At 39.7% G+C, this 24,166-nt stretch overlaps 1 protein-coding gene across 5 annotated transcripts in view; it reads left to right on the forward strand.

The window, feature by feature from the left end:
• The window catches only part of LOC124711214 (lisH domain-containing protein C1711.05-like), a 70,696-nt gene extending 62,579 nt beyond the window's left edge, over nt 1-8,117 (forward strand). For 4 of the 5 annotated variants that reach the window (XM_047241167.1, XM_047241168.1, XM_047241165.1 and 1 more), the window contains exon 5: nt 7,583-8,117. In XM_047241167.1, coding sequence (XP_047097123.1) covers nt 7,583-7,719 — 137 coding nt within the window. In that variant the 3' untranslated portion in view covers nt 7,720-8,117. The remainder of the gene's footprint in view (nt 1-7,582) is intronic. The other variant, XM_047241170.1, reaches the window with a different exon arrangement.
• The last annotated feature ends 16,049 nt before the right edge of the window (nt 8,118-24,166 follow it).

Below are 24,166 nucleotides of genomic sequence, written 5' to 3' on the forward strand. Positions count from 1 at the left end.
GAGTGGACGCGATGGCAGCTATAAATTACTTAACATCCTATTTTAAGAAAACTATTCGGCGAAAAAATTTGCTTCTTACGCAACCTATAGCTTGATATCCTTAAATGATAAAGGTCAGAATTTATTTTTGTTGTTCATCAAGTTACTGTGCTGCATGAAATTGAGTACATGGCTGCACAAAATTTTTCAGAATTTGCAGAGGTGAAATCATATTGTGTAGACTTCCCATATAGCTCATTTAAGGACAAACATTATTGCACTTGAAATGTAACCAATATATTTAAATTGTATTTAAAGTTGAAGCCAGAATGATATCTCTTTTCATTCTGGAGATATTGGTTGTTACATCCGTGGACAGGTTGCTCGCGGTGTGTCCGAACCTTTCCAGCACTTCGGCAATCAAGTGGTCATAAAAATCGTTGTATCTCATAAAAGGTTCAAGATATTGAAACGAAGAATTTTGGAAATGACAGCACGATGAAAGGACTATTTTATCATATGAGTAACACTCGATACGTTTTTGTAAACGCGTGAGCAGAGTGAAAACAAGACTCCCTATAACTTACACCATGAGGTTTTGTCCAAATTTTCATAGCCAAACAAAGGGAGAGAAACAGGTAAATGGGTTATCAAAGTGACCAGCATGAGATCTAGTTTGGCATGAAAATATTTAACTACTTGAAAGTAATCAGGGTAATGAATGAAAACTTAATTAATAAGCTGAGGAAAAATTGAAATATTTCACAAAAAGCTGCTGTAAATGAAGTGTCAAAAATGTCATCTGTTCAAGACCTAGCTATTTCGCACATAAAAAGATACATTGGCGCGGTATTTAAATGTCAAAAAGGCTTCCTTCGAATCAAGTATGTTAGGTAGGCAAACGAGAAGGTAGTAAGATCACACTTTCTGAATAATACTTGAAATTCAAAAATGGAAGAAATCAGTCAAATATTTTATGAAATGATTTGTGTAAAAGAAGTAAGTAGATCAGAGAAACGTTCTACGTGCCTTTGAATGATACTCAAAATCATGAACAGAAAATGAGGTGCACCAAACGTTTCCCTAATATTTTTTATTTCATACTTTTAGACAAATAATTACACAAAACGTTTGACTTTCTTTTCAAAAATTTTGTAAGCTTTACTTTTATAGACTATTTAGAGTATTTGAAACACTTTGCGTTAACACTGACTGCTGATGAATTACGTTCACAACATCAAATATCTTTAAAATTTCATTGTTCATTGTAATTTATTAGGAATTAAATGTGTGTGATATACTGGGATACGTGTGAAGATCAAGTTCTTTGGCAAGATCTTAAAAATATACTTAGTGATACAGTGTAAACAGTGTACATAAAACTTAGTATACAGAATCGTAATTGAGTTAGTAATAATATGAGAATGGCCGGGAATTGAACCGAGGACCTTTTCCTCATTCACAATTATGAACTTTGCACGCTACCCCTACACCACAGCTACCTATTGTTTGTTAGTATCAATCTGTGTGTTTGTTTGTATTTGGCATAGTTAGTCATGTAATAGTCATTCCTCCACATTTATTGGCTGTTAAAAGTTCTTGATCATGTAAAAAAACCTTCGTATTTAATTTATTGATGAGATAGTCGAATGCTCCTCTGCTCATTCACGTGTATTCAGAGAACTTGTCTGGTGATCTTCACAGTTGATGATACTTATGAAATTCTCTGTGGTGATTCCCCCCTTTGTAAATTTCATGCACAGCATTCCTTTTCGCTTAATTTTCTTAAGTAAACCTAATTCTGTACCCTTACTCTCCAACTACAGTATTCTACAGGTTAAGGACGCTGTTTTATAGAAGCAGCTGGTTGACTCTAAGTAGCCATCTTGTAGCATGACATGGTTGCTCACATGCAGGACACCCAAGGTTTTTGCCCGAAGTTGCTGCTTGTCGCTGGAGTGTCGCATATCCAGAAGTCGCTCGCTGTCGCTCGATTCTGTCACTCACGTAGGACACGACCTCAGGGTTTCTCTTCAAAATGACATATGTATAATACCTGTACAATGTTTGGTTCTTGTGCAATAAATAATTGAAAGTGTTCGTGGACTTTATGTACACCCTGTACTTGTATGGTTTCATTTTGACCATCGAAGCCACAGCCAGCCACAGTTTTATTTGTTAGTAAAGAAATAAAAAATTATGGCTGTTGCAGAAATTTTTTTACAATAAAGATTACACCATTGTTTTAACTAAGAATAAAAGAAAGTGATCTTCATAATTTGTCTCAAAGTTAACCATCCGTTTAATTTTCATTAATATTGGTAAATTGTATAGCCAGTTCAGTCAGTAACACGATTCGTACTCTAATTGCTGGATGACATGTTACAAATAATTTTAAACAAATGTATCTGTCAAATAAACATGTAAGAAACAAAGTAGGTATTTGTTTAGAACAAGTTTTATGCCTATTTTGGAACAGTCACAGTAATGTGAAGTAGACTCTCATTGGAAAATCGTACTCTTTCTTTCCTCTCGAAGAAAAAGAGCAAAGTGCAAAGTGGTAGGAGGGTGCACAGGGCAAGTCTTGCAGTGGGTATGGTCACAGGGGTAGGGGCCATAGGGTAGGGAGATTGATGCAGAAGGAGCATAGGGTCTGACAAGAATATTGTGAAGTGGGAGGGTGACAAAAAATTATTCTAGGTGTGGTGTGCATAACCTCACACAGAATAGATCTCATTTCATGGCGTGATTTTAGGAAGTCATGGTCTTGTTGAACTAGCTGATTAATACATTCCAGGCCAGGATAATACTGAGTGGTGCTCCGAACTTGTTTTTTGGAGGGTTCAGCAGTACCAGGATTCGGCGTGATGGTCCAGGAAATCTGCTGTAAGTGGCAAAACATGTACTGTCAAAGGGAGAGTCACCTGTTAAACGACACATCATATACCACTGTTTGGTATATTACATTGGCATGACTACCACCTAATTATCAATTAGGATGAATGGTCATAGGCAGAAGATGTACAATGGCTACCTGCAGTATCCTGTTGCAGAGCATGCTCTACAATATGACAATCATGACCTTGGTGCCTGTGTCATCTCATGCACCATCTCGATTCTTTCCCCAGACATCGGTTTCTCAGAGCTTTACAGGTGGGAACTAGCGCTACAACATGTCCTTGGCTCTCGCAACCCACCTGGCCTTAATTTACGTTAATTTCTTCCGTCTTAGGATTTCTTCACTGTAACTACTCTTTTCTTAACTCCATTTTAGTTTTCTATATCCTTCATTGTCTTACCTGTTTATTTTTCTCTGCCCCCTCCCGCCTCTGTTACTTACAAAGCGTTTAACTTTTCACTCTTATTAACTCATACATTATGTTTAAGCAGTAATCTCTGTCTTGCATACTACCCTGTCTTCCACCTTTAAGCTCTCAGGCTTTCCAATCCCATCTGATGCAGCCTCCAACAATCAGTTTTTCCTTCTCACGCCATCCGGTGAGTTTCCCATGACCCGTGATTCTGGACGACTTTCCCCAAATCCACCCCTTTTCCTAAACCTCTCCAGTCTTTTTCCTCCACCTCTCTTCCTTCCCCATCAACACTTCTGCCTGAATAAGGAGCCACTGGCTCCAAAAGCCTGCATAATTATAACCTTCTTTTATGTGTGTGTTCTGCCACCTCTTGGTGAGTAAATTTTTTTACCCATACAGTTAAATTATTTTCTCAAAAATTGATTGTTTTCATTGTTATATTAAGCCATTTATTATTTGACACAGGCAGACTCTTCTCTGAATGCAAACAGTTAACCAATTATAGGGACTTTCCGCAAGTCATCATCTGAACAGTGAGCAGGCGCTCTGTTGAATTATTGTAGATTTTTAGTGACACTGTTCAATTCAAGGCCCTAAACATCAGCAACAAGAAACAAAATAATTTGTGGACAGTAAGATAAATCTTAAAAGTCAAAGTAATAATAATAATAATAATAATAATAATAATGATGATGATGATGATGATGATGATGATGAGCATATGACATTGGTGGCCGGGAGACCCCTCGCAGGGTGGTTCGGCCGCTGCTCCACTACAGCGACTTGAAAGACACACAACACCCAGTCATCTCGAGGCAGAGAAAATCTCCGACTGTGCCGGGAATCGACCCCGTGCGCGGGAAGCGAGAACGCTACCGCAAGACCATGAGCCGCGGACATGATGATGATGATAATAATTACACTCGTTGTTTACAAACAAACTGGTAGATTGAGCATCTGAGTGTTGTTACTTGTAAAACAAGTTAACTCAACTATCTTACTTTTTCCCAAATCTTTTGACGACATTGTCATACCATGTGTGTCTGCTTTCAAATATTCACAGTGCTTATTTTTCAATTGAGGAACAAGTAAGAGCCATGCCTGCCTGGGTGCCCATACCCAGTACAAGAGGGGCCAACCCCCCGAGGCCCTCTGCTCTCGGAGCAAGGGAAATATGCAGTGTAGTGAGGTGTTTTTTTTTTTTGCAAGATAGTGATCTAAAAGTCAGTAGCATGCAGGTTTTTAACAGGGTCGGAACTAGAATATTAAAATTAATCCACACTGTCTACAGGGAAATGCTGATGGTAATTGATGAACATAGTAGTAATGTTGCCTAGTTTAATAATGAGTAGTTATCAGAATGTGACAGTCTTGTTTCAAATTCTCTTACAGTGTTATCCAATAACTCGAAGTACACCTGTTGTATTTTGACTTCAATAGATTGCCAATGCATTCATCCATCATTTCAGCTCTATTCAGGGAAGCTTCAAATTGCGTATTAGTCGAACATTTCATTGAACTTAAAAAGTTGATCAATTTATTTCCATTTATTAGGTTTTTCGCATGAGCTGTGCATGCTGAGCCATGTTGCAAAAGAGTGCATCATTGTTTTTTTATTTTTTTATTTTTCGGAAGAATATTGTAAAGCAGTTCTACCTTTAAAAATATGCTTTGAAAAATAGACAGAAAGAAAACAAAGTCAAAGTCTAGAAGCCTATTTTTGAAACCATAGGCTACTCTTGTTGTAATTTCAGTCGAATATATATTGTCAGGTATTTCATTTAAAACATCAGTTACATCTGGATGGTTTTTTAGATTGGCAGATATTTTCTGGCATTACAGTTCCTTTCACTGTTGGAAAGATTGTGTTTAGCAACAATACTATTCAGAATAGCTGTGCATTTGGAAGTCTTGTGGAAGAAAGCAGGAATATCCTGAAGCTTGGAGAAAAAAATCTTTACTGGTTTTGTACAAGAACAGCTCTGCTGCAAAAATAAAGTGAAGCCATGTGCAAAACAGTCAGTAAAAAGAGCTTGGGAGACAATTTCATGAACATTAGCTTGCAGGTTATTTATTTTCCTGCCAGAACAGAAGCACCATCGTAGGTTTGGGCCAACAGTTTGTTCTTCACATCATAATTCTGAAACACGCCATAGAGCACAGTTAATAAAGCTGCAACTAATGTTGTGAAAACTAATAAAATTTTCGTGCATGTTGCCATTGCAGTCCACCAGCCTCACAACAATACAGCATTGTTACTTGTTCAAAACATTTGTTGATTCATCCACAGTACAGGTATAAAGCGACGTTCTATCCAGTGAATGTGTTTATAAATCGACACATTTATACATCCAATCAGTTCATTCTGATTCTGTATGGTTTTTGAAAATCCCAGAAATATCCCCTTTTCTTCCAATACCGGTACACTTTGAAATCTTTGTTTCTGTTCAGTACAGGTTAAAAAATGGCTCTAACGTTTCCATGATTCAGGGACTCTTCTGTCGTATCATGACCTCTAAAAGCTAGCTCCTGCTTACTCAAAACATATGTGAGATCAGTTAGAATTTTCATTATCTCTTTGTTAGCTTTCATTTCATTGTTGAGTCTGATTTTCACTGGTTTTTGATGTTCATTCAATAGCTCTGATATACTGAACACTTGTTTGTATAGTTCTTTATATGTAATACAACTACTTAGAGTGGTTGTGATGGCAGAGAGTGCAACAGAGATGGAACAAATGTTAGATGATCTAAACACAAAACTAGAAGAATATGGAATGAAGATTAACAAGAAAACGAAAAGCATGGTAATTGGAGGAAAGGGGAGAAAATGCTGTATGAAAATAGGGGGAGAGGAAATAGAGCAAGTGAATAAATTCAGTTGCTTGGGAAGTGTAATAATGGATAATACGTATTGCTCAACAGAAATTACTTTGCGGACCACTAAACAATGATCTGAGGAAAAGACTTGCCAAATTTTGCACTGTATGGTGCGGAGACCTGGACATTGAGGAAGGAAGATGAAAGAAGATTGGAGGCACTAGAGATGTGGGTATGGAGAAGAATGGAAAAAGTGAACTGGAAAGACCAAGTAAGGTATGAAGAAGTATTAAGAAGAGTCGGAGAAGAAAGAAACATGCTGAAAGTCATCAGAAAGAGAAAATGGAACTGGATTGGACATTGTTTGGGGAGGGACTGTTTATTGAAGGTAGGAATGATGGAGGGAAAAAGGGGAAGAGGAAAAAGAAGATATCAAATGCTGGGCAATATCAAAGGAGACAAATATTCAGAAATGAAAAGACTTGCTATGGACAGACAAAAGTGAAAGAGGCTTAACCCATGCCGCAAGGCAGAATACCATACCACCACTACTACTACTACTACTACTACTACTCTTCTACTTCTACCTCTACTTGATGATCTTTAGAAGATGCATTCTGTGCTAAACCTCATCGCAGATTCTTCACATAACCAAAACCATCAGCAGACTATAGTTTCTCTTGTGCTTAGGAGCAAACCTGACTAGCAGAAGAATTTTCCTTCTGTAGGGATAGCACACCACCACTTGTGCTGTTTATACCATGAAGTTTGGAATGCACATGTTTTGCACTTGTCTTTCGGAAAAAGGTGTAATGCCAGTGTTTGATGTTCATTCATCAAAATTTCATGTTGTTCAGTTTCACATCTCTTTGAAAACAAAAGCTCCTACAAGAAAGTAATGATGTCCTCACTCAAAAGTATTATATCCGTACTTGTATGGTGACTGGCCTTCCATTGCATGGAGGAACATGGCAGCATGGCCAAGGCAGCCTGTACCCCCCTGTCCTGTTTCCAGTAGTGATGTAACAGTTACCATGGCAACGAAGCATTTACAGGTGGCCTGGCTTGTGTCTGGCCCCCTTGTCATATGCTTCATGCATCCATCTGCTTTAGGGTTGGGCTAAGCTTTTGAACTTTGACTTGCTGTGTAGTGCTGGCAGTTCAGAAGAAATGAAACAAGCTAACATCTTTCATGCTCACTGACAAAATTGCATAAAGGTTTATTGTAAAAATAATTATTGCTAATATGGTACAGCGTACCATTCATGAATGAAGACTTTATTTGTTTGTCATGTTTGATAGAACCCTTTTGGATAAGCTTTGCACATGTTACATCATCTTAATGTCTAAAGTAATCATCTCTCTCTCTCTCTCTCTCTCTCTCTCTCTCTCTCTCTCTCTCTGTGTCTTGTCTCTCCATTATAAAACTTGACCTTTTTTTTTTTTTTTTTTTTTTTTTTTTTCATTCAACAGAAGGCAGAACTCGACGTTCAAGGCAAAGAACATCTGTTTCACAAGAGCTTCCTAATGAAACACCGCAGACATCTTCAGATGTAAGGAAGCGCCTCCAAGTGCTAGCTGATAGTGATTCATCTGAATCGGACTAATACAGATGCAGATTATCAGATTCTTTTTTAAGAGTCAGATATTTTAGAGCAGATCCTGTTTGAATAATTTCATAATTCTTTTTGTAGATTGTATGTACATAGCTGCAATTATGAATGCAAGTATAAGTTCCATGTAATAGCACAACAGAAGATGTTAATAATTGGATGTGTTCCCAGAATGTCATGACTAAAGGCTGATATTCTCCATAAACAAAGATTTTTACTCATCTTTACCTCATTAGTTAATATTTAAGTTCTAGTTTTAGTGTCATATTTCTGTAGACAAGATTTTGTACACATTATTCTTAAGAAAAAGAGATTTGTTTTTAGTCATAGACATAGTTTAAGAATTTAAAGTTTATTTTGTAGCTTGACACTAATGAATTGTACAGTAAATAGTTTGTAGCAATAGTAAATCAATGTTAAACTTAATAACTTCTGTTCATTTTTTTAATAACATTCTGCAGTGACCTTTTAATATTATCTTGGAGTGCCAAATTAAAATCTGCCACTTTGGTTGGAAAAAAAAATCTGTTGTTTTTTTCCCTGAATTATTTATTTGATCTATCACTTATATTTGATTTGTGGGCATAAGGCCAAAAATGAAATAACAGCAATATTGCAAATAGTGGCCGTGAAAGCCTGTGTTGTGGATAGCTTCATTATGGTTTTAACTTCTTCAGAAAATGATGGGACTGAATCTCATTGAAATATAACACCACGGACATCACACAGGTATCCTCTTTCAGCTTTTAAATGTAGATAAGTTATTCTGAGTATTCTAACATCTTAATTCTCGACAACTGTAACCATTCAAGCTGTAATTACTGTCTCTCTGTACTCAGCTGCAACTCCAGTATGTATTACAAGCCTTTTAGTTTACATGCACCACCAAGAAGTGAGGGCAGGCAGTTGGGGGAGAGTGCAATGTGTGAGATTGTGTTGACAAACAACAGCCGTATTCAGTTAAGAATGAACTCGCCAGTTGTGATTATAGTTCTGCATCAGTTGTAGAATATTCCAGAAAAAAATGAAACTTTGTTACGGACGGGACTCAAATCTGAATTACCCGTTTGCTGCAAGCGATCACCTTAACCACATTGGCTGCCTGAGCACACCTCCAGGAGTGATCCAAACTCCCTTTGTCCTATTCACTCTTTTGTGTGCTCACACTATGTTTCCATATTTCCCACACAGGGTGAGACACTATTTTCTCTCATTGCTCCCTTGCAATGGCATGGCATCCCTTATTATAATGTGAACATGAGGAAGTGAAGACACCAGGACAAGTGGAGATTTGGACCAGTCCTGGCGGCACGCTCGGGTAGCCGAAGTAGTTAGCACGACCTCTTGCAACAAGTGGGAAATCAGGGTTCGAGTCCCATCTTTCACAAATTTCATTTGTTTTGGAATATTCTACAGCTGATGCGGAACCATAATCACAACAGGCAAATTCATTCTTAATATTCCTTTTCTTCGCTCTCTTTTTTTTCCTTTTTTTATTATATGACCTGTGTATTTTTTCACACACAGCCTCATCTCACTACCATGTATAATGCGCTGAAGTGTACTTGACCCCGTTCTGTAGGGTGTGGAATGAGAGGTGGAGCCATAGTCCCCAGTGGAAACATGGTTGACAGTTAAGAATGACTTCTGCTGGCTTCACTACATGATGGAGTGAGACAGGCATGCCTCTTCCCCACTGCCGTTAGCTGGTGCTGATGAACAAGTGGCAGCTTCCGCTCACAGCTCCCGAACCAGTGCGCCGTGTTGTTGAGGCTGGCAGCCTTTGGAGGCCACAGTTGTCAATGTCAGTACTGCTACATGCTGCACTGTCACGGTGTTCCACTCGGAGAATGGCTTCGCACACAGGCACAGTGGCAGCATATAGAGTTTGCTGTGTGTGGGATTCAACCCGCTGCTCTTGGACAGGAGTCAAATGGCGGCTGGTGTTGTGTTGTTGAAACCCACTAGGAACTCAATGTTGGTGGCAGAAGGCACAGATGGCAGGTTGGCGGGCTGTGGCACCAAGTCCTGTGAAGGACTCGGTGCTGGCAGCAGCAGCAACCTGATCGTGAACCGTGGCTGCTCCTGGCACTCACTGTCCAGCGTAGCTCTGGTGTCACAGTGGTGCTGCTGGCTTCTGGCAATGAGAAGTGCTGCCTGCCACACCTGTGGCGCGCATTTGTTTCAGTACAGCTGGGTACTTACTCACATCGTCTGTAAAAAGAGACCTGCCTTTCTGTGGTGACATCAACCTACTGGCTACACAGTTACTGCTTTGCAGTACTCCTGTACTGCAGCGCTCAGCTATCGGGCTCTGCAGTCCCCTTGCGTGTCTTTTACTGTGATCATCCCCATGTTGCCAAACTGCCGGCTGTTAGTTCATCACCATTAATGCAATGCTGAAAGACTAGGCAGTGGTGCTGTGCTGCCCTCATTCATGGAGAAGATCTGGTCCCTAGGTTCTTGCCCCCAGCCCAATTTGCTATTGTCCCTCAATCTGTAAAACAAATACATAATTCTAAATCACTTACTCTTGATTATTCCGCAAATTACTATATTGACCTGAGACTCTGTAAATCTCTCTTGCATCGCTCACTCAGAGGATCTAGTCTACGAGAACTTGAATTACTCTTGGACTGAGTTCTTACATGGCTCTTCATCTCAAGTATGTAAGAACTAGGTAGAGCAAAATCAGAGTCACCGTGATAGTACGAATTGCAACACTTTGAGGTCACACTACTTGATGTCTTCCATCCTGATACAGTTCCACATGCTGTAACAGTTGCCCTGCAGTGATCCAACTCTTCCTGTACTGCTATCGTTGGACTTAATGAACGGTCCAAGTTCAGTTCACAGATGTCGTTAAGGAAGGTGATATTTTGTTTGGATATGTCTTGCAGTTCATCAGGCTAATCCAGCTGTGGCTATGTTATATTCAAGTGAGTAATTTTCATCTTAGTAGTTAGCAAATGAAAAGTGCATTCCGTAATTTTATACACAGTCCTGTTGTTTAACAATCGACTACCACACAACTCTGAACACCTTGCCTCCATGAGTTTCCCTTGCTCATAGCAACCAGCAATCATCACCATGTCATTGTAAACTGAGTATTTATTTATTTATTTTTGAGTCATCAGTCCTCTGACTGGTTTGGCGTGGCCCACCACGAATTCCTCTTCTGTTATCAACCTCTTCATCTCAGAGTAGCACTTGAAACCTACGTCCTCAATTATTTTTTGGATGTATTCCAGTCTCTGTCTTCCTGTGCAGTTTTTGTCCTCTACAGCTCCCTCTAGTACGATGGAAGTCATTCCCTGATGTCTTAACAGATGTGCTATCATCCTGTACCTTCTCCTTGTCAATGTTTTCCACTATCAGTCCACCTAATTTTCAACATTCATCTGTAGCACCACACCTCAAATGCTTTGATTCTTTTCTGTTCGGTTTTCCCACAGTCTTTGTTTCGCTAGCATACAATGCTGAGCTCCAAATATACATTCTCAGAAATTTCTTCCTCAGATTAAAGCCTATTTTTTATACTAGTAGACTTCTCGTGGTCGAAAATCCCATTTTTGTCAGGGCTAGTCTGCTTTTGATGTCCTCCTTTTTCCGTCTGTCATTGGTTATTTTGCTGCCTAGGTAGTAGAATTCCTTAACTTCACCTCTTCATGCCCATCAATCCTGATGTTAAGTTTCTCGCTGATCTCGTTTCTTCTACTTCTCATTACTTTTATCTTTCTTTGATTCACTCTCTGTCCATAATCTCTACTCATTAGACTGCTCATTCCATTCAGCAGATCATGTAATTCTTCATCTACATCTACATCCATACTCCACAAGCCACCTGACAGTGTGTGGCGGAGGATACCTCTATCAGTTCTCCCTTCTATTCCAGTCTCATATTGTTCTTCTTCATTTTCACTCAGGATAGCAATGTCATCAGTGAATCGTATCATTGATATCCTTTCACCTTGAATTTTAATTCCACTTCTGACTCAGGATAGCAATGTCATCAGTGAATCGTATCATTGATATCCTTTCACCTTGAATTTTAATTCCACTTCTGAACCTTTCTTTTATTTCCATCATTGCTTCTTCAGTGTACAGACTGAACACTTTGTTCTTGGTCCTCCTATTATTCTCTCTTGGCTCTTGTACATATTGTATGTTACCTGGCTCTCCCTACAGCTTACCCCTGTTTTTCTCAGAATTTCGAACATCTTGCACCATTTTACATTGTCAAATGCTTTTTCCATGTCAACAAATCCAATGAATGTGTCTTGATTTTTCTTTAGCCTCGCTTCCATTATGAAACGCAACATCAGAATTGCCTCTCCCGTACCTTTACCTATTCTAAACCCAAACTAACTGTCATCTAACACTACCTAAATTTTTTTCCCATTCTTCTGTATATTATTCTTGTAAGCAACTTGGATGCATGGGTTGTTAAGCTGATTGTGTGGTAATTCTTGCAGTTGTCAGTTCTCTTTGGAATTGTGTGGATGATATTTTTCCGAAAGTTAGATGGTATGTCGCCAGACTCGTACATTCTACTCACCAATGCCAATAGTTGTTTTGTTGCAATTTCCCCCAATGATTCTAGAAATTCTGATGGAACATTATCTATCCCTTTGGCCTTATTTGATCCGAAATCCTCCAAAGTTCTCTTAATTTCTGATTCTAAAACTGGATCCCATATCTCTTCTAAATCGACTCTTGTTTCTTCTTCTATCACATCAGACATATCTTCCCCCTCATAGAGGCCTTCAGTGTACTCTTTCCACCTATCTTCTCTCTCCTCTGAATTTAATAATAGAATTCCTGCTGCATGCTTAATGTTACCATCCATTTCACTGATTGTTGTTTTGATATGCCAAGTCAGTCCTTCCGATAGTCATTTCTTTTTCGATTTCTTCACATTTTTCATGCGTCTTAGGTTCCATGCACTTCGTGTTTATTTCATTCCTCAGCAACTTGCATTTCCGTATTCCTGAATTTCCTTGAATACTTTTGTACTTCCTTCTTTCATTGATCAAATGAAGTGTTTCTTCTGTTACCCATGATTTCTTTGCAGTTACCTTCTTTGTACCTATGTTTTCCTTCCCAACTTCTTTGATGGCTCTTTTTAGAGATTTCCATTCCTCTTCAACTCTACTGCCTACTGAGCTATTCCTTCTTGCTTTATCTGTAACCTTAGAGAACTTCAAATGTATTTCATCATTCCTTAGTACTTTTGTATCCCACTTCTTTGCGTATTGATTCTTCCTGACTAATCTCTTAAACTTCATCCTACTCTTCAACACTACTACATTGTGATGTGAGTCCACATCTGCTCCTGGGTATGCCGTACAATCCAGTATCTAATTTCGGTATCTCTTTCTGACCATGATGTAATCTAACTGAAATCATCCTGTATTATCTGGCCTTTCCCAAGTGTGCCTCCTCTTCTTGTGATTCTTGAGCAGAGTATTTGCTATTACTAGCTGAAATTTATTACAGAACTCAAGTAGTCTTGCTTATCTCTCATTCCTTGTCCCAAGCCCATATTCTCCTGTAACCTTTCCCTCCTCTTCTTCCCCTACATCTGCATTCCAGTCCTCCATGACTATTAGATTTTGATCTCCCTTTACGTACTGCATTACCTTTTCAATATCCTCATATACTTTCTCTATCCCTTAATCTTCAGCTTGTGACATCGTAATGTATACCTGAACTATCGTTGATTGTAGTTTGCTGTCAATTCAGATAAGACCAACTGTATCACTGAACTGTTCACAGTAATACACTCTCTGTCCTACCTTCCTATCCATAACAAATCTTACGCCCATCATACCAATTTCTGCAGCTGTTGATATTACCCTATACTCATCTGACCAAAAATCTTTGTCTTCTTTACATTTCACTTCACTGAGCCCTACTATATATAGATTGAGCCATTGTGTCTGTTTTCAGATTTTCTAGCTTCCCTACCATATTCAAGCTTCTGACATTCCACACCCTGACTCATAGAACGTTATCCTTTCATCAGTTATTCAATCTTTTTCTCACGTTCACCTCCTCCGTGGCAGTCTCCTCCCGGAGATCCGAATTGGAGACTATTCCGGAATCTTTTGCCAGTGGAAAGGTCATCATGACTCTTTTTCAGTTACAGGCCACATATCCTGTGGACACACATTGTCTCTTTAATGCAGTGGTTTCCATTGCCTTCTGCATCCTCATGCTGTTGAACATTGCTGAATCTTCTGCCTGTAGAGGCAGTTCCCCACACCAAGGACAAGAGAGTGCCCTGAACCTCTGTCCACTCCTCCAACCTCTCTGACAAGACCATTGGCAGAATGGGGGTGACTTCTTATGCTGGAAGTCTTTGGCCACCATGGCTGATTCTTAATCAAAATTTAAGCGGTGGCAGGTTTCGAACCCAGGACCAAGGATGTTTTGATCACTAATCAAAGACACTACCCCTAGACCACAGGTGCACTGAGTGTATCCAGTGTAAATCTGCACTCCAAAAGTGTATTTACTGTTCAGTCACTTCCTTCTGGCGAAGTCGTCCCTCCATTTTACCACTGAAGAGCTGTGTAATGCACATGCCCTGCTCATCACCATCTCACAAGCAATGCATGTGTTCCAAGCAGTTTGCTGCACTCCTTTGAGATCTGTCTTAGCCTCATGCTGCTAACTGTTGTATCCCTGGAAACACCTCCTCCAGCCTCCTAATTTTGTTCTACAACTTCCACCCACTAAATACTGAACATAAGACCACCTGTGACTGGGACCTACCACATGTGTTTGCATGGAAAACAAAACTCCTCCGTCCAGGTGATGGTCTTGCAGCAGCACCACTCCATCCTCGGTGAAAAGCTACAGCACTACCAAAACTAGCATTCCCCTACTCCGGCCTTTCTCCCATATGGCAGTGTGAGGAAAGGGCTCATCACCACCTCCCCTCAGAAGCCCACTGTCTCCAAACAGCACGTCTTAACACACTAATGATAAAAACTATTATAAAACAAACATATAACCTTATCTAAAATCATTTTAATGCCCTATTGGTCGAAGTAGAGAGGATATAAAATGTAGACTGGCAATGGCAAGGAAAGCGTTTCTGAAGAAGAGAGATTTGTTAACATCGAGTATTGATTTAAGTGTCAGGAAGTTGTTTCCGAAAGTATTTGTATGGAGTGTAGCCATGTATCGAAGTGAAACATGGATGATAAATAGTTTGGACAAGAAGAGAATAGAAGCTTTCGAAATGTGGTGCTACAGAAGAATGCTGAAGATTAGATGGGTAGATCACATAACTAATGTGGAGGTATTGAATAGAATTGGGGAGAAGAGGAGTTTGTGGCACAACTTGACTAGAAGAAGGGATCGGTTGGTAGGACATGTTCTGAGGCATCAAGGGATCACCAATTTAGTACTGGAGGGCAGCATGGAGGGTAAAAATCATAGAGGGAGACCAAGAGATGAATACACTAAGCAGATTCAGAAGGATTTAGGCTGCAGTAGGTACTGGGAGATGAAGAGACTTGCACAGGATAGAGTAGCATGGAGAGCTGCATCAAACCAGTCTCAGGACCGGAGACCACAACAACAACAACAATGCAAGACACAAAAGAAAAATATTCCAAAATCACTCTATTACAATATGTATTAATTACTTCCTCGGGCTCATTGAGCTATTTGGATCTCTCATTCCTATTGCTCTTCATTCAGCTTCCTCTTTGTGTCTTTTTTCGCCTTCACTAATACCTGTTATGGGATTGCCTTCGGCATGCCCTTGAATGGTCATAGACGCCAAACATGCACAGTTGTTGTCCTTATGTCGGCAGCTGCAGCTTCACATTTACTAGTGGTGTATTCCAGTTACTTGCTATGGACCTTGTTACCATGTTACACGCTTCTTTGTCTTTCCCTTCGGAGTGTATAGGCTCGACATCATCATCCACTGGCCTACTTTTCACCAAGCTAATGTTCCCACTTGTTCCACTGTCTCCGCCTACTTCTTCAGTGCCTTAGTATTTGTCCACTGGACCTTTCGCCACACTTCCTTTACCATTCTGCAAACTCCCTGGCTGTCTGACCTCTCCCGCCTCCTTTCTTTCTAATCATGTCAAATGACTAGAGACTGTTTTTTCGATTCACCACTGCAATATACTCTGGAGTTGTATGCACACACTACGAAGGATAGATATGTGTCCTGATCTGAATGGTGTGCATTCATGTAATAACTAACCATCTTTCCAATTGTTCAGTAAACTCGTTCCATCCTTCCATTAGCTTGTGGATGAAGTGGACTGGTTCTCAGTTTCTTTACTTTTAGCAGTCGACACAGTTCTTTCATTAGGACTGTTATGAAGTTCATCGCATGGTCCGTAATTATTGTCTGTGGCATCCTGAACTTCAATATCCATGTGTTAACTTCTGAGTGACTCTGACTGCCCTCTGATCTGGCATCAGCATCATCTCTATGTAATGAGAAAAATGGTCTTATATCATCAGCACTAAGCCATTACCTACTGGTGTTCAGTTGAATGAGCTCAACATCCCACTCCAATGAAACTGAATGGTTCCGTTGCTTCTCATAATCTCTGTAACAGTGTATGCTTGCTTCTGCTTTAAATCTGCCCAGTGTACACTGTCCATACAATTTCTGTCATACTGATCAACATCATTTTACCTTCCATTCCACCTCTACTTTTCTGCCACCCTCCAACTCATTACCTGCATCCCCCTTGACCCTGTAAGACGTGATCGTGCATTTCACTTAATACTTCTATCTTCAGCTTGGCTGGCATGACAATTTGTGGTCCTAATTTCATTTCTCTACATAGTAATCTGTCTTGCTTGCTAAACCACTGTTGCATATGATACTTTGTTGGCATACTGTGCTACTTGCCATTTCACAAGATCCTGACCTTTCAACTACTACTATCTTCTTGCTCAGCTCGTCTGCGATTCCATATTTCTTCCCATGTTTTATTGATTACACCGTACTCAAATTCACCAAGTTTCAATGCCCATCGCTTCAATCTACTGGGTAGGCCCTGACGATGAAAAGATGAATGAAACAACATCACACAGGCTTTACGAAGACAATGGATGACACCCACACAAATGGCCCCATTACTGTCCAAGAAGAGATGGTGTTAACCACTTCGAAACTGCACGGTCCGTCACTACCTCAAATTTCCTACCATACAGGCAACACGAGAAGTATGTAAGGAGCAATGTATCTCTCTCTCTCTCTTTGTTGTGGAGTAATTCGTTTCCCCTACGTTGAACTGTCTTTCTGCAACGGCAGTAGGATGTTCATAACCCCCCCAGTTCCTGACTTAAATCTCTCAAGTTATTCATTTACAGTGTTCTGTGCAGGTTGAAATTTCTTTAAATGTTTGTACAGAAATAAATCTTGGATTTTGTTGGTTGTAGGATTCACGAGTAGATGACAACCAGGATGTGGAATACATGTGAGGAAGTAAAGTCCTTCATAAAGTAATGCCCATTTGCTATTCTTGTGTTTGAGATACAAAGATTTTTGGTAAGTTCTCAGTAAAACATAGTTTCCCTCTTCATAATTTTGTTTATATTTGATTCTTGTCCTACTGTAATTTCTTTATGTGTGCTTGATGAGACCTTACTTTCTTTTCTTAGGATTCTGTATTTTGTGGAAGGGATCCACCCACTCATTGCTTTCACTAATGTTCAGCATCAAGTCTGCAGGAGTGTATTGTGTATCATGATAGGCAGATGATTCACTGCCTGCTCAAATAAGTCGAGATATTCTATCCAGTGGGTCTGTTGACGATATGTATATGTCTGTATAAAACGATAAAACTCATGGAACACCCCTTCACATGGAATTCCTTGCAAGTTAAATCGGGATATTAAAATTGTTTGTTATCTTCTTGTAAAAAGTTCTCCATTTATATCCAATAAAGTAAGATACATTATCGAGTAACAGCGTCTTGTGTTTTCCTACTATCGGAATGTAGTTACTTGAGATCCTTTTGATAATTGCAGCAGCTGTAGCTAACTTAGCAGCATATAGTTTTACAAATTTGATAAAAATGTCATACAGAGAAATGATATATTTTACACTTCCAAGGGCGGTAGGATATGGTCCTGCAACATCAAGGGCAGTACTTTCCAGTGGTTTACTACGCAAGATATGACGCAGTTACTTACTTGTTCTAGTGTTCCGGCATTTTCGGTTAGACCTTGTGGCAGCTTAGAAAATTGTTTTCCTGCTATGTGGATTATTTCAAATGAATATTCCTCTAAGGGCAATGCCCATCACGTTAGGCACGGATATAATAATCTGCGTGACATCAAGAACCTTAGAGCTCAATGATCGTTATGTTTCTAGCATAAATGTAGTAACTGCATTTTTTGAATGCCCATACTATTGCTAATATTTCTAATTCTGTTGTTTAGTAGGAATGCTTGCATTCGGTGAGTGTACTCTTCACAAAGCTAATCATTTTTCTTCATACTTACCTTATTCTTTATCAATTTGAAACAGATACAAGACCAAACTTTTACGTGAGGCATCTGCAGTGACAGAAAAATATTTACTCATAAAGATGACATAGGATATCTGAATTAACTAATTTTTCCTTGATTGTGTTAAAATCATCTATATATTCCTGCATCCAGATCCTTAAGGTGTTTTTCTTAAGTAGAGTAAGTAATGTAGTGCTACTGATTAACTGGTCAAGTACAAAACTACGGGAAAAAGGTCCAAGAAATTCTTTTAACTGTTTCTTTGTACATGAAAATGGGAAATCCTTGATTGTGCTAATTTTATTACAGTCTGGTCGTATTCCTTGTGATGATATTACATGTCCTAAAAACTTGATCTTCTCTCTTGCTAATTTAGACTTTTGTAGGTTTGCTGTTACTCCTGCCTGTGAAAACTTCTCTAATGTTCCTTCTAGAATGTGTAGATGTTCTTCTCATGTACTTGTTGCTATCAGAACATTGTCAACATACAGTGTTATACTTTCAAGTAGTTCTTGACCTAGTAGTGTGTCGAAAGTAGAGATGAGCACTCCAAAACTGACATTAGGTCCAAAAGACAGGATATGGAACTAATAACTCCTACTGCCAAAACTAACAGCTGTATATTTTTTAGATACTGGTGTTAGTTTTATTTACCAGTAGGAATAGCTCCTGTGTCTAACATGAGATGAATGCTTCAATTCAGCTTGGTTACTGCTAGCAATGGACTACAATATGGTGATAGGGAAGGTTCAGTTGTGTACTATTCAAGCATTTGTTTAATTTCAACCCTTACTGCTGCTCGATTTGACTGGGAATTAATTACATGTGGTGGTCCACGAGGTTCCATCGCTCTTCCCTGTCATTAAACTTTGAAAAGACCCACTACATGCAGTTCAGGACCCATAAGAGATTTCCTTCCAGCGTGTGTAAAACATATGAAGCCATGCATATCGAAGAGGTTGGCAGTGTTAAATTTTTGGGATTACAACTCGACAATAAATTCAGTTGGGAAGTGCTGAAGTGCTTAAACAAGTCTGCATTTGCAGTGAGAGTGATGACAAATGTAGGAGATATAAATATTCTGTTTCATTCTATTACGTCATACGGGGTCAAACTGAGCAAACATTTTTAGCATGCAAAAGTGTGTACTAAGACTCACTTGTGGTGTAAATTCAAGAACATTATGTAGAAACCTGTTCAAGGAACTTTGTATTCCAACCACTGCTTCTCAGTATATTTATTCCTTAATGAAATTTGTTGCAAGATATCACTATTTCCAACCAATAGCTCAATACGTCGTATCAACACTAAGAATAAGAAAAACCTACATAAAGACCTAAAATCACTTACCTTGGTCCAAAAAGGGGTCCAGTATTCTGGAACACACATTTTCAGCAAATTGTCAGCAACCATTAAAAACGGTTTCAGATAAAGCACAGTTTAACAGGGTTTGATAGGCAACTTCTTGTAGTCTGTAGATGAATATCTTAACAGGGACTGTCAGACCAGCTTAAGTAAAGATGTCTGCTAGATTTCAGCTTTGACAGCACTTGGTCACAACAGCCAAGATTAGGTATTTTGTGTATATAAATTTATTAAAAGTGCATAACTATGCTTCATTCTGACAGTATATTAATCCTGTAAATACTAGGAGTCCAGTTTACTGTACGGTATTCACCTATTTCGACAATCTCATGACAAGTGATCAAGGTAGTGAGTATCGTATTCAGAGGTGTTACGTTACGCTTTCTGACTTGTTCCACACCCATGAGAATCATCTCGTTTTTGGGTCTATGGTATGAAAACTGACAAATCTAACCAGACGATCATGTAGGTGTTGTAACAAAATACGTCATGGGGACAAACTTCTGTATTGTAAATATCAGTTTTAATAAGCTTTAAGGTAAAAATGGTAGGCTTATTGATTGCCATCCAGAAGAGCTTCATAATTTTCTTTCACATGATTTATTTACAAAGTTTAGAAGAGTTTGTGGAAAAAGTGTGTGATGTAGGTGAAAGAAAATGCCATTGAAACCTCAAATAAGCAGGCCAACATCAGGTATGTGGCAGAGCATATGTTACCTAGATTTACAATGGAGTCGAAGTTTGCGTGCGGTGCTATAATTACAAAAATGTTTTATGCCTAGACATTATATTTTACAGCTGACAATGCATTTACAATAATTAATTAATCCTGCAGTACTACATTATGATTTCACACTAGATTGTACATGTACATTTCACAATGATTTGTTTAACATAGCATTTTATTATTTAAACAGCTGGTCATCATAAAAGCAGATATTCTAATATACTGTCTTGATTTTTCCACTTTGTGATATTCTTTAATTTTCGTCCACTTTACAATATTACCTTTAAATTTATTCATACGCACTGTATGAACACTTTGTGGAAATTCAGCCAAGATTTATGTTACTGTCGTGCATAAACGCTAGTCGTACTATCCACAAGTCTGTTGCATAGTTTGTTGATGTGTGTCTCCTATGTAAGTCTTCAGTCAGTTCGGAAACCATCAAATGTTACTGACATAGTGCTCTGTTTGGTGTATTTGGACTGAACAATATGTATGCAGCTTTTGTATCATTTACCTGCAGTGTATATACCTTAAACCATACACTGCAAATGCTTGTTGTTGCTGCTGCATTACATTTCAAGCTGTAATCATGCTCAATTAGTGCAGTATCATATGCATAGAACACTGTTCCACAAGCAAATCATATGGGCACATCATTCATATATATAAAAGGTGTCCAAGAACTGAGCCCTAAGGCACTTCCTTTGTGAATCGTAGAATGTTTGATTTTGATTGTCTACACACACGAGCTGCTTCCTGTCACATAGGTCTACCTTCAGCCCATTTCATCCCTGGTTTCTTTGGGACAACATTCTCTGACCTCACACTCCACTTATCTCTGTATATGTTTCTTTCTTCAGATTCTACTGGATTGATTTATGCTTTTTTCTAGGTCATGTTTCATTTGTGTGATCCACAGTGTTGTTGACTTGACCCCTTGTCTGTACATCAGAATTCTGTATCTTGTTGGTGACAGACTGCTGGTGTGCCCAAAAAACTTTAGCATTCTTATGCTGACATCTGCTGCTACGTCTGACATCTCCTCTGTGGTTTTCCTAGAGTGTAATTTGTATCTCTTTTCTGTCGGCTTTGGGATGAGAATGTTTCTCATGATTTTGCATTCTTCTTTCTGTATGCTTTCCAGATTGCTTTTCATATGAGTGTCAATCGTCAGTTGCATACATTATTTCAAGCTTGATTATTGTGTTGTAGTCTCTGATATTTATGTGAATGGACATGTATTTCTTATTATATACCTCGAAACATTCCACGTGGGGAAAATATATATAAAAAACAAAGATGCTGTGACTTACCAAATGAGAAAGCACTGGTAGATAGACACAATAAAAAACACACAAACACACACACAGATTTCAAGCTTTTGCAACCCAAGGTTGCTTCATCAGGAAAGACGGAAGGAGAGGGAAAGACTAAAGGATGTGGGTTTTAAGGGAGAGGGTATGGAGTCATTCCAATCCCTGGAGCGGAAAGACTTACCTTAGGGGGAAAAAAGGACAGGTATACACTCGCGCGCGTGCGCGCACGCACACACACACACACACACACACACACACACACACACACACACACACACAAAATTGTATCCTGCCTATATATACTCAATAATACATAACTTACCTCCAAACCATAACCAAAAAAATTTTTATCGCTTTCAACACTACTGCTGCTATAAAATCCACCATTCCCAGTTTACAAACATTTCTCGTGTAACCTCGTGAATACTATTTCACAGCTTCAGTTCCTTTCACCTGTTAAACAATCATGTCTGCTAGTTCTAACAACTTTCGTTTTATTTTCATTCCCATTTTTCCCACATAACTGATCATTTTTTAGCAGCTTCCCACAGGTTTTAATGCAAAATGTTCCCGAATTTCTCCACCCTTTAACGTGTTTTGGAGGCAATAGAACTACCTAACCTTTTTACACAATGTTGTTTACCAACCTAAGTTCACCACAGGATCAACATAGCTCATCTTAAACCAACACTTTTTCGACTTTTTTCACACCAGAACTCCAGTTGCTTTCTAGTTCACCTTTATCTCTCCCCATATATTTTTATTTTCACTTTAGCCTCATGTTACACTTTCCACCTTCTAATACCAAGTCACCCTCACAACATCCCCACAACGACCCCATTAAGTTTTATTTAGATTCCCTCCGCGAACATGCCTTCGCCCTAGCCAGATTACGCTCCCATATTTTATTTACTCAGGCTTGTCTGACATTTGGCATCACCCCCAAAGGCCTCACACTTAAAGTTCCCATCTCTGGCTGGAACCTTTCTTTCCATCGGTCCCTATACCAGTTCCAAAGCGAACAATCCATAGCCCTCACCCACCTAATCCTTCACCTACACATCAACTCAGCCAATGAACACACCCGTCAACTCCTATCCCTAATCAAAGTCCTCAATCTTTCCCCTCCCACATCCACACGTCTGTTCAGAGCATCCTCCTACAGGCCAACCGCAAATTAGAACAGCATGCCACCCTCCACCTCAAAAAACTATCCAATCTCCTGGTTTCCCACCTCCGGAATGGCAACTCACTTATCCTACACAACCTTTCCAACAAACCTCAACCTCCTCTCATTGCACACAGACCCAGTCTCTCCCATCTACTCAATCTCCCACTTCCAGCTCCACTCCCCCAAAAACCTCAAAATTCTAGTCAACACAATCTGGAACCACAACACCCCAATTCAGTAGTTAACCTTTCCTCCAAATCTCTCTCCCAATCCGAAACCACCTCTGTCCTATCCAAAGGCCTCACCTTCAGCCCTACTCCCAGATTCAACCAAACAGCCCTCATCAAAGATTTACTGTCCTACACTCGTAGCCTCTGCTGGAAATATTACTTTGCCACAAAGAAAAATAATCCTAATCCTACTCCTAATGATCCAACTCCCCAAGACACTATCCAAATTGAACCCTTCCTGGAACAGTTCCGTCCTCCATCACAACAGGACCCACCTCCTCTTCCTCAAAATCACCCTCTCCAAACCTTCCAGGAATTTCTCACTTCCAGCCTTGCCTCTCAGTCTTTCTTGAAAAACCTTAATCCTACTCCCAACATCACCACAGCTGAAGCCCAGGCTATCCGTGATCTGAAGGCTGACCGAATCCATCGTCATTCTTCCAGCTGACAAGGGTTCCATGACCATGGTACTTGATCGTCGGGAGTATGTGGCTGACAAGGGTTCCATGACCATGGTACTTGATCGTCGGGAGTATGTGGCTGAGGGACTGCGTCAGCTTTCAGACAACACTACATACAAAGTTTGCCAAGGCAATCCCATTCCTAAAGTCCAGGCGGAGCTTCAAGAAATCCGCAGAACCTTAGGCCCCCTACAAAACCTTTCACCTGACTCCATCAACCTCCTGACCCCACTGACACCCGGCACCCCTACCTTCTACCTAGTTCCTAAAATTCACAAACCCAAACATCCCGGCCGCCCCATTGTAGCTGGTTACCAAGCCCCCACAGGACTTATCTCTGCCGATGTAGATCAACACCTTCAACCCATTACATGCAGTCTCCCATCCTTTATCAAAGACACCAACCACTTTCCTGAACGCCTGGAATCCTTACCCAATCTGTTACCCCTGGAAACCATCCTTGTAACCATTGATGCCACTTCCTTTTACACAAATATCCCTCACGTCCAGGGCCTTGCTGCGATGGAGCACTTCCTTTCACGCCAATCACTTGCCACCCTACCTAAAACCTCTTTCCTCATTATCTTAGCCAGCTTCATCCTAACTCACTTTTGAAGCCCAGACATACCAACAATTAAAGGGAACAGCCATGGGTACCAGGA

The sequence above is a fragment of the Schistocerca piceifrons genome, chromosome 8 (assembly GCF_021461385.2).
Source record: "Schistocerca piceifrons isolate TAMUIC-IGC-003096 chromosome 8, iqSchPice1.1, whole genome shotgun sequence".
Taxonomy (NCBI): domain Eukaryota; kingdom Metazoa; phylum Arthropoda; class Insecta; order Orthoptera; family Acrididae; genus Schistocerca; species Schistocerca piceifrons.